This window comes from Herpailurus yagouaroundi, unplaced genomic scaffold (assembly GCF_014898765.1).
Source record: "Herpailurus yagouaroundi ecotype Mexico unplaced genomic scaffold, PumYag 250, whole genome shotgun sequence".
In the NCBI taxonomy this organism is placed as follows: Eukaryota; Metazoa; Chordata; class Mammalia; order Carnivora; family Felidae; genus Herpailurus; species Herpailurus yagouaroundi.
In genome coordinates, this window is record NW_024412467.1 from 8879118 (window position 1) to 8891223 (window position 12106).

General features: G+C 42.9%; 1 protein-coding gene across 1 annotated transcript in view; it reads left to right on the forward strand.

Moving 5' to 3' along the window:
* Positions 1-12106, forward strand: part of KIF13A (kinesin family member 13A) — a 270175-nt gene that overhangs the window by 160635 nt on the left and 97434 nt on the right. Inside the window, exon 6 of the mRNA XM_040460494.1 lies at positions 2330-2390. Coding sequence (XP_040316428.1) covers positions 2330-2390 — 61 coding nt within the window. The remainder of the gene's footprint in view (positions 1-2329; positions 2391-12106) is intronic.

A 12106-nucleotide genomic window follows, 5' to 3' on the forward strand; every position in this document is an offset into this window, starting at 1 on the left:
AAATAAATAAAGTAAGGAGAGTTGACTTAGGTCAAAAGGAAGGGAACAATGTCCTGAAAATGGAAGTTAAGTGTCATAAGATGCCATTAAAGGGAGGTTATGGAACCTCCTTTTCTAGAAATGTTTAAAAACAAGACAGATCATCATGTCTCAGGAGAAGTGTTGAAGTTCAGTCCTGCCCAGAGGCAGGAAGATTAACTGGTTTTCTCCTGTGTGGTCTCTCAAGTCATTGGAAGAGCCCTTGAATGTAGTAAATATCCCACACTCTGTTGGCTGAAACTAGTGTTCATTTTAACCTTGGTTACTGTAAGGCCAGAATGAATAGTGTGTATAAGTAATAGAATTGAATTTGGATTTGAGATTGATGGTGTGAGTGTTGTGCATTGTATATGCCTGAATCGGTTGTAAAAGCACGAAAGTGTATGTAGTACTGAAACTCTTCAGAGCATAACTTATCTTTTTACGATTTAGAAAGTACCTGCTTTCTTGCAAGGTCTCGGTATCATTAATCACTCAATAAATTATTACAAATAACCGCTGTGAAAACTCTAGGATACAAGTGTGAATTGGGTATGGTTCCTGCCTTCAAGGAACTTAGTTGACCAGTGGAGATAAACCATATGCAAGGATCATATACATGGTTAATGAAAAACAGATCAGTGGCGTCAGAGTTGTGAGAAACCGGATTAAACAACATTGTAAGATTTCAGAGAGGAGAGATAATTCTTTTGGATTTAGACAATGAATATTTCCTGGAAGAAAAATGTATTGAATTGGGCCTTAAGAATACAAAGCATTTTGGGGGCACCTGGGTGCTTGAGTGTCCAACTCTTTCAGCTCAGGTCATGATCCCAGGGTCATGGGATTGAGCCCTGAGTTGGGCTCTGCACTGAGCATGGGCCTGCTTGAGATTCTATCTCTCTCTCTCTCTCTCTCTCTCTCTCGTCTCTTCTCCCTCTCTTTCCCTACCTCTCCTTCACATGTTCTCTCTCTCAAAAAAAAAAAAAAAAAAAAACAACGAAAAAAAAGAAGAAGAAGAAGAAGCATTTTGAAGGGTGTAAATGAAGAAGAGAACAAGGACAGGGGTGGAATTGTTCCTACTGATTCCAAGGTACAGACAAGTTCAGCAGAAGCATAAGGAAGTTAGGGGGCATGGACTGGAAATGCCTCTTTGCAGAGAGTCTCAATGCCAGCTCACAGAGGTTGGGTTCTGGTTGTTCAGTGCTTACAATCCCTAGGAAATGATTAAGCATTAAAGGGTTCCTGTCTGTGGGAGGTCTGTAAATTGCTGTTTGGACTGCAGGGGGGGTGGGGGGAAAGCTGTAGCCGGGAGCCCAGAAAAGTGGCTACTGGGTCCTCTGGGCCAGAGTTTGCTAAGGCTGTATGCTGAGAAACAATAGTGTCAAGGCATGCTCATAGGCATTACTTAAGAAAGGGTCTCTTCACGAAAATTAATTGGAGAAATAAAGTTAAGCAATTAAATGGGTTTCTTTGCTGGATAACTTTTCAGAGCCTTTAATATTGAGAATTGCATTGAGGATCTCAAATAGTGTGAAATTTCCAACACAATTTAATTGTTTTTTCATGGAATATCTCCTAAAATTACTGTTTTTGGATCATGCTTCGGGGAACATTGCCCTGTGCATCTGCTAATGACAGGTGGAACACGAGTGATGGTTATATGCATGGAAGTTGTGATTGGATGAGATTCCAAATGGGAGAAGCATCACTTCTCCCGATACATAGTAGTCATTTGGTAACTCTACAGAAATACACCCAAGAGTGAGTTATCAGTTTGTTAGCAAGACTTGGCCCGAGATGGCACGCTGAAACAGGGAACAGAGTCCAAGGTGGAAATGTGGGGAGTTTGGAGCTTTAGCTACAAATGGTGGCATCATGGAAAGCTGGAAGGAAATGGTTCCAATGCAAGTTGATCACTTGAGAAACCATGGGAAGTTGTTACTTGAGAAGCCATGGGAATCTAGCCAATGGCTTTAGCAGATGCAGAAACTGTGGACTTGGGTGAGAAGTCATTGTTTTTTTCTTACTAAATGTATTGTCTTTTTTTTTTTTTTTTTTTTGGTTAAGATAGCTGGCTGTTTGCATTCTGGATGAATAGCCTATTCATATGCAATGGACTCTAATCCAGTAAGATAACCATCAGTGTAGTCCAAAAGAAACTTTAGGATTAATAAAGCATTAAACCTATAGTGTTTATTGTCTTCATCAGACAGTAATAGGGATCCTCTTCTTCATCGTGAATTCTTTTTTGCAGTTTGATATACTCCTAGAAGCTTACTAATCTTTAATATTTTCTTCTTTCCTTCAGGTATTTGCCTTCGATTATTGCTTTTGGTCCATGGATGAATCTAACACTACAAAATATGCTGGTAAGTTGACTCTCTCTTCCATGACTTTTGGGTCTCAGGACTCTTCGTCTGTTTTCTTTCCTCTGGAATTCTGTTTTTCGCATAAAATTCACACTCATTCTTTCCAATTCCAGCATGTGGGCTTTGAAGTCAACAAGGTTTATTTCAGGATCAGACTCTGCCACTAACTTGCTAAGAAGTCATGGGTGTGTTTTGTTTTGTTTTTTAAGCCTCTGGTTTTTCACCTGTGAAGGATGTTAGTATCTTCAGAGGTGTTCCATCAGTTAGAAATAATGGGGAACCACCTCAAGCCAGAGATGCTAGCTGTTGTGATGATCACGTGAAGAAGAGGTTTAATGTGCTGTGTCTTTCCTCGTTGCCAGCACTGTGGGAATTCATCTCTCCACCAATACAAGGAAAGCAGAGATGCTGTTGGTTTCCAGGACCCGCTCACGTCCTGAGTGTTCTTACAGTCATTGGTGATATGAACTCCACGTTCCTCAGGGAAACATGCCTTCCCAGCCTCACATTTTGCTAGTGTTCTTTCCTTGAGGCATTTCATTCCTAGTCCATCGAACATAGATGACTACTAATTTTTAATTTTTTAACAATGTTTATTTATTTATTTTTGAGAGAGAGAGAGAGAGAGAGAGAGAGAGAGAGAGAGAGAGATTGTAAACAGGGGAGGGGCAGAGACAGGGAGAGAGAATCCCAAGCAGGCTCCAACCTATCAGCTCAGAGTCCAGTGTAGAACTCAAACTCATGAGCCATGAGTGAGATCATGACCTGAGCTGAAATCAAGAGTCAGACACTTGACCGACTGAGCCACCCAAGAGCCCCTGATTCCTACTCTTTTGATTATGTCCCCATTTCTTTATTTAGTCTTAATGACTGTGTTCTCCTCATCTCTACTTATAGGACCATCAGCTGAATGACTTTCTCATTTACTTTTTTTTTAATGTTTATTTATTTTGAGAGGTGAGGGGTGTAGAGAGAGAGAGACAGAGAATCCCAAGCAGGCCCCATGCTATCAGCATAAAGCCCAATGCGGGGCTCAAACCCACAAAACGTAAGAGCATGACTTGAGCTGAAACCAAGAGTCCTGTCATACACTTAACTGACTGAGCCACCTAGGTGTCCCTTTATCGTTTACTTTTTTTTTTTTTTTAACAATTTATTTTTGAGAGAGAGAGACAAGGTATGAGTCAGGGAGGGGCAGAGAGAGAGGGAGACACAGAATCTCAAGCAGGCTTCAGGCTCCAAGCTGGGGCCCAATGCGGGGCTCGAACTCACAAACCATGAGATCATGACCTGAGCCAAAGTTGGATGCTCAACGGACTGGGCCATCCAGGTGCCCCTAGTGATAGCCTTTTCCTCACCACATATAGCAAACTTGTTGAGAAATTATTTGCCATATAATTTTTTCAAAAGTGAACAGTCTGGAACTAGGAAAATTTCTTCGGTTGCTCCCAGTGGGTAAATTTGCCTTTCTTTTCAAACATCATTCCTACACCTGTAGCAAATGTATTCTATTAAAGTGAATAATCACTTCTGAATGTTGCTTGTAATTAATTTGTTTTTTTTATTGGCCCATTAGGACTTTAGACAAATTCTGCTGAGTCTAAAATAGTCTGCCTTGAGTATTAGCACAGTGATGTGTGTGTGTGTGTGTGTGTGTGTGTGTGTGTGTGTGTGTGCGCGCGCTTTTGGATTTAAATAAACTACCGAAGTAATGTATTTCCACTATAACAGAAACATGAGGACAAATGCTGTGGCTATAAAAAGTCCAAACTTTGTTCAGTCGATGTTATTCAAGATATAGGCAGATAAATGAGAAAGAATGAGATCCTGCCATTTGCAGCAACATGGATAGAACTGGAGGGTCTTATGCTGAGGGAAATAAGTCAGTCAGAGGACAGATAGACGTTTTCACTCATGTGGATCTTGAGAAACTTAACAGAAGACCATGGGGGAGGGGGAGGGGGAGGGGGAAAATAGTTACAAACAGAGAGGGAGAGAGGCAAGCCACAAGAGACTCTTAAATACAGAGAACAAACTGAGGGTGGATGGGAGGTGGGGGAGAGGGGAAAGTGGGTGATGGGCATTGAGGAGGGCACCTGTTGGGATAAGTACTGGGTGTTATATGTAAGCCAGTTTGACAATAAATTGTATTAAAAAAAAAAAAAAGATACAGCCAGATATATCTTCCTGACTTAGAACTCTTCCCTTGCAATTCTCAGATACCTTCAAGGACTCCTCACAACTTACAGATAAAATCTATACTCCTTGAACTACATTTAGGGTCCTTTATTCCATAGCCTCAGTCTACCTTCCTCCCCTTCTTCTCCATGACTCCCCACCACCAATTCTGTGTCCCCAGCCCAGTGCTGTGGTTCCTCTTGTATAACCCAGGGAGTCAGAAGGTCTCAGTTCCTCAAGTGTTCATGAAATCCCTACTGTGTGTGCAGCCTCGGAAGCCCTGGAGAATCAAAAAGTTAGGTGGAAAGCAAAGGACTGCATAACAACAGTAAACATTTGGAGAGAATATTTAGTTAACTGTTTCACACATTTTAAGTGGTATGGAAAACTCAAGGAAGGGCAAAATCTGGAAGGGCTGAACAGTTGCCTGGGAAGGCATCTTAGGGGAGAAAGGACCAAAACTGGGCAGGAAAGTGAAGGTCCATAGGTGTAGCAAAAACCAGCATAGAGGGTTTCTAGATAAGAGAAGCAACATGGCATTAAGGAGGGCACAGGGACTTCAAAGTCAGACCTGAGTTTAAGTCTTAGGACCGCTGCCTTGGCTCTCTTCTTTAATCTCTGAGCCACAGTCTCTTTTCTATAAAATGGGAAACATGGCGACAATATGCGTCTCATATGTTGTTGTAACTCAATGCACTGACCAGTGGAAGGTGCCCATCAGTGACACCTCATTTGGCTTTTCCGTGAGTGAAGATGGAGAAGTTGGAGTGAGCACAGTGTAAGCACTTGTCTTAACAGAAGGTGTGTCGTGGGGGGAAGCAGTGCGAGACCTATTTGTACTTGCTGACTGAGGCCAGATAATAGAAAATTAAACTGAGTTTAGTTTAGACTGATTATTGGTTTAGACTGATACAGTAAAAAAACCCCAAAAAACAGGGACTATTGGGGTGACATGGTTAAAATAATCCTTAAGGGAGGCAGTCTTTCTTTGTCCTATCTTCTAGAATCACATCCACTCTTATTGCCCAAGAGACCATTCTAGTCTTCTGCAATATATCACTCATATCCCTGAATATAGGACAAACTTTTTTTTTAAATGGGAAATAATTTTATTCAGTACAGATGATAAAATTCAAATGTGAAACTAAAGATTTCTGGAGATCTGCATTACAAATTAGTATGTTCAGAAATGTTTAAAAAGATAAGAATGATTTTTAAACATACTGATAGTCTAAAGTTTACCATTTCTGGTCTGCATGATCACATCAAATAGCGGGTTCCATTGAATGGATTCTCTCGGCTCACAGAGCAATGTCTGTTTACAAAATTCAGAGAGACATTCTCTTGTTCTTTGGATGGTGGTATTATTGTACAAATACAGTGACCACCTTAGCAAAAAGTAAAATTCTTGCCAACTGTTCTCAGATTTGTTTGTACTCATAATTTGCCCACTAAGTACATTACTGGTAGATTAGTTGATGGGTTTCGTACTAACTTGATTTCCTTTCTCTTCATTAAAAAAGAATTCACAATTCCTTCTTAATTGTGAATAGAAACATTAAGATAGAAGGCATTGATTCTCTGATGAGAAATAGAGGAAATGCAGAAAGGGAAGCACAGATTTCCTGAAACCGACCTATTTGTCAGGCTCAGTGAATAATGGCATCATTGATACTGACTGAGAGCTCTCAAGGCAGCTCTCAGAACTTAGGTTGAGGAGAGGGGAGGAGGGGAGGAGGAGTGAGGAGGAGGGGAGGGAGAGAGGAAAAGACCAAAAGCACTGGGTTTGAGAGAACGACCAGAGGCAGGGGCGTTAAGTCTCATGTGGTATGTCAGATTGTTCTGTTTTACTATTTGTTAAAAGTGACAGCAACACCCTTCACTCTCAGGCTTTGAGGCGTAGAAATGCACAAGTATGTAGTGTGTCTAATGGCCATGGCAGCCGGCCATTGCAGTGCTAGAAGGAAGAATGTGGGCTCCTGCCCCCCCCCCCCAGACTGCCCAGGTTCCAATCCTGGCCTCACTGCCTTCAACCTATAAGGCCCGGTGAGCCACTGAATCTCACTGCACTCGTGTTAAATGAGGACAATAATCATTCCCATCTCATAGGGTTGATTTGAGGACCAAATGACCTGTTTGTGGAAAGTACTGAAGCCAGTGCTTGGCACATAGGAGAAGCTCACTTAATATTTATGGTCTTTATCGTGGTCACATGGTGGAAGTCGTGAGGATAATAGCATCAGCCCTGTGGAAAGAAAATGCGTTGTACTGGGGTTGACCAGACCTGGTTTTGCCACAAGCCGCTCACTTTGGGGGATCTGTTTCCTCATCTGGGGAAGGAGGAGATAGGGCCCAGGGTGATCTCAGATCCCCTCTAGCTCTCTGATAAAACATGAATCAGACATTTTGTGCTGGTCACACAGCTGTCCCAGTGGACTTTTCAGAGGCAAGTCAAAGACTCGTTTGTTAAGTGGTTTGCATTGCATTGAATCAGGCTTTGAGACGTTTTACATTTTAACTGTATTATTTATTATAACTTTTGGGGTAGGTAGGCATAATAATGCTTGTGTGGCAGATTATTCTGAGTCTTTGAAGCAAACACCCTTGTGCCAGAACTAAGAAAAAAGCAAAACAAAACAGAAGTAATCTGCAGAATTAGGCCCCCAAACCTTGGTATATTTCTACATAAACTCTTACCTTCCTCTACTCTTCACCCATATATACATGCACATAGACATAAAACCACATTTAGGACTATAAAGTTATTGTAGTGAATACAGACAGGTAATCAGCCTTTGTAAATGTTTAAATCACTACTGTTTGTAATTAAGGCCTCGACAATGAATGCATCCATGTTTCGTCACTGCCTAAAATGTACCATGTTGGTAAATAACAGTGACTGCCCCTTGGTTTCAGTTTTCTTCCTAGTGAGGGAATATTTTTCACAGACCTATTTTTCTATAAACCTTCATGCCAGAAATAAAAACCAGTCTGGTGAGGGGCACCTGGCTGGGTCAGTCGGTACAGCATTCAACTGTTGATCTAGGGGTTGTAAGTTCGAGCCCCACGTTGGGTGTAGAGATTACTTAAAAAATAAAATCTTTGAGGGGCGCCTGGGTGGCTCAGTCGGTTGAGCGTCTGACTTCAGCTCAGGTCATGATCTCACAGCTTGTGGGTTCGAGCCCCGTGTTGGGATCTGCGCTGACAGCTCAGAGCCTGGATCCTGCTTCATATTCTGTGCCTCCCTCTCTCTCTGCCCCTCCCCTGCTCATGCTTTGTCTCTCTCTGTCTCAAAAATAAATAAAATATTAAATAAACAAACAAATAAATAAATAAAGTCTTTGAGGTGCCTGGTTGGCTCAGTCAGTTAAACGTCATTCTTGGTTTCAACTCAGGTCATAATCTCATCGTTCGTGAATTCGAGCTCCGCATCGGGCTCTGTGCTGATAGTGTGGACCCTGCTTGGGATTCTCTTTCTTCCTCTCTCTCTGCCCCTTCTTTGTGTGCTCTCTCTCTCTCTCTCTCTCTCTCTCTGAAAATAAATAAATTAATTAACTAATTAACTTAAAAAAATTCTTAGAAAATAAAAATAAAAACCAGTCTGGTGGTGGCATATCTGGGATCAATGTGGACATGAGCATTTCCTGGCCCAGAGCCTCTAAACTATTGACTTAGAAATTATATAACAATCCTCACCATATGGCACGTTGCTCCAACTTGCTGTGGCCTTGTGTTTTCAGGCATTGTTAACACCCTGCAGTTCAGGAGAAAGGTTCTGTGTCTGATGCTTGTTCTGCTAGCGTAGCTTTGTGCTGTGAGCATCTGAGCCGTGAGCTCGGCTGTGGGGCAAGCCGCTGTGTTGGATTCTGTTCCCATGGTATGGGACATTCTATGTGCTCAGAGGTAGAAATGATTTCTCTTTCACACTGTTCAACTGAAGCAAGAACAGGGACGAGACAAAACAATTTACATTCTAAAAGCCAGCAGTAGCCGAAATAGAACCAATATTTTAGCAAAGTTCCAAAAATACTTGTTTCAGTGTGCTGAGTTGGTTCATTCTTTCACTATTCAAGCATACAAGAAGCACTCAGCAAGTACCTTGCACAATATACATACTCAGTAATTGTTGGCTATTAGGTTTATCAAAACCATAGACATTTTCCCTGTAGTTGTGAGAAGCAGTAGTGGTCGATTCTTTGAAAAATTTGGTAAAGTAGAGAGTCATTATAAATGATGCATGCCATCTTCAAAGACACGTAGGAACAGTCTGAATGCAGAGTTCTTCTAGATTTTTCTTTTTTCTTTTATGGCCCTTTGCAAATTGTCTTACCCGTACCTCATTTGACAATTCTTTTGGTGACTAGCCCTCATCAAGTTGCTCCCTTAAGTGCCCAACTTAGCTTTCTTAGAATCAGCAACTCTCTTTTTACATTTGTTAATCAAATTATGTAACTACAGAGAAGTACAATGACATAAACCAGTTTAGGAGCAGACACAGCTGACCCTTTGTGAGAACATAGCTCAGCTGGCAGGGGTCCTGAGCACAGCCTAGCAGCTGGGGTGGTTTAGGGTAGAGGGGGCATGCCTCTGTACTGTTTTACAGATGGAACAGAATGTCAGTTAATTCAGAAAGCTGGGTAAGTGCAGGTCAGTTAAGAGAAACTTTTTTTTTTTTTTTTTATCACAAGAATCTTTAATGTTGACTTTGAAGTTTACTCATGGTGGGGTTGTATTTGTGTTTGGTAAAGTGTGCCAAGTGCCCACACTGGAACTGTTTCAGTTCATGTCCCTGCACTGCACACAGTGTTTCCTGAACCCCGTGAGGTCACAGGGGCCTTGACTTTTCTCTTGGGTAGGCCAGCCTTACTGGTAGAGAAAAACCTTTCTGAAATACACGAACTAAACTAATATTGTTAGATTTTTTAAAAAGAGAGAGTGTGTGAGTGTGCATTTGTGTGTTTGTACGAGTGTGTATGTTGTGTGTATATTTGAATATATTTATGTGTATACGTGTGTGAGTGTCTGGTGTGGGTGTGTAAATGTGTGTGTGTGTGTGTGTGTGTGCATGCGTGTGTGGTTTTTTCTCTTACCTGTACTCCTGTATTGTTAGTGTTTATTTATTCCTGAGAAACAGAGATAGAGTGTTAATAGAGGAGGTGCAGAGAGAGGAAGAGACACAGAATCTGAAGCAGGCCTAGGCTCTGAGCTGTCAGCACAGAGCCCAACACGGGGCTTGAACCCATGAACTGTGAGATCATGACCTGATCTGAGGTCGGATGGTTAAATGATTGAGCCACACAGGCGCCCCCTATTTTTTTTTAAAGTAGGTTCTCTCCCAATGTGGGGCTTGAACTCATGCCCCTGAGATCAAGAGTCACACGCTCTACCAGCTGAGCCAGCTAGGTGCCCCTCTATTCCTCCTTTTTAAAAAAAATTTTTTTTACATTTATTTATTTATTTTTGAGAGACAGAGACAGAGCACAAGTGGGGGAGGGGCAGAGAGACAGGGGGAGACACAGAATCCGAAGCAGACTCCAGGCTCTGAGCTGTCAGCACAGAGCCCCATGCGGGCTCGAACTCACAAACCATGAGATCATGACCTGAGCCGAAGTCGGACACTTAACCGATGGAGCCATCCAGGTGCCCCTCTCTACTATTCTTCAATCCCACCCAGCCCCACCTTCTAACAGGCTTTCCTTTCTTCATCCCTGTCTATTCCTTACTTGTACCCAGAGACATCATTTAACATAGTGCAGGCTATTTAGGGAGGTGGATAATAATCACAATAGACAGTACACTTCTGAGCACTAGGTTCCCAGCACTGTGCCCACCCCTCTACCTGCGGTGGGTCATTTAATTGTCACGTAGTCAGTCGTGTTGAAACTATTACTGTCCCTGTTTTACAGATGAGAAAACTGAGGTTCTTGGAGGTCCTCCTACCTGTGAGAGAGCTGAAAAGCAATTGTAAAGATAGATTTGAGTCAGTGACAATTACATGTGAAGGTTTTTATGGATTCTCCTGTAATTCCAGGCGATCCTCTCTTCTCTGACATCCCCCAAAAGTGGCTGTATGCGGAAATCACGTTGCAGTCCTCTGGCTTGGAACCCGGCCAGGAATAATTCTAATAGTGTTCTCCCTCCTGTCAGACGTTCTCTGGAGTCCCGAATGCTTATGTTTGGTTTGGGCTTTATTTTAATCTCCCCTCACGTGCTGTCAATATTGTGCTCCCCACAGTCCAGGAGGGATTTGGGGCCAGGCCTACTCCTGTACCAGAGAGAATATATCAGACAGAAATGAGGAGCGCTTTCTTTCTCAGCAGATGGTTTATGTGAAAACACCCTGCAAAATAACTCAAAATACATTCTCTGTCAGACTGTCCTCATGCACAAGGTGGCTTAGTTTCTCCTTCCATCCTGGGCACCGATGCCTGACCATCCCCTTGGGTGAGTCAGCCACCTTATCTGCCAACAAAAGAGCAGCCGAGGCTCACTGCCAGCTCATGACTCGTCCCAGCACCGTTGCTGGGGTGGAAATGTCCTTCTGGGTGAGTCACCCTGTGCCACGCTGCAAGCAGAACTCCCAGGCACTGCAAGTCTGGTAGCCCTTGGACACCATGATGGAAAATGGCCCCGTGCTCTCCCTGCACCCTCATGGCCCAGTTCCTCCGGATCCTTTTACCCAAGTCCCTTCATGGCAAACTTCTGAGGTTGATGAAAACTTAAATCTAGTGTCACCAGGTCAATCCTTAAAGCCTCCTTTTTTTTTTTTTTTTTAATTTTATCTGAACTCTGTAGTTTTTGGTCATTTAACTTAAACCAGGCTTAACTTCACTACATGGGACAGTTTCTGAGCTGTGCTGTTTGGGAGAGGGATTTGCTGAAGCCTGGTCCGGGCTGGGCATTCCTTGCCATTGCAGAGTTGGTGGGGGGACCCCTTTGGTCTTGTAGGAGCCAGGTGCTCTCGTTTGGAACTGGGCCCCCTGCCAGACCCACACTCCTCAGAATCTCAGTGGCCATCAGCCCTGCTTGGAGGTGGGGAAACATGCTCACAAACGAGCAGGCCCGCGAGCTCCATGTCACAAATACTGAGTTCAGACATTTTTTTCCACTCTCACTCCAGAGAGAAAAGAGACAAGAAAGAAAACAGGAGACTCTGTATAAACTGACAAAAGTGTGGATTGTGTTGAAATCTTGAATGCTCTTCTATGTTCCCACTTTGGAGAAATGAGATATTTGGGGCGCCTGGGTGGCTCAGTCAATTGAGCATCCGACTTCGGCTCAGGTCATGATCTCACGGTCTGTGAGTTCGAGCCCCACGTCGGGCTCTGTGCTGACAGCTCTGGGCCTGGAGCCTGCTTTGGATTCTATGTCTCCCTCTCTCTCTGCCCCTCCCCTGCTCATGCTCTGTCTCTCTTTCTTTTTTTTTTTTTTTTTAATTTTTTTTTTTCAACGTTTATTTATTTTTGGGACAGAGAGAGACAGAGCATGAACGGGGAAGGGGCAGAGAGAGAGGGAGACACAGAATCGGAAACAGGCTC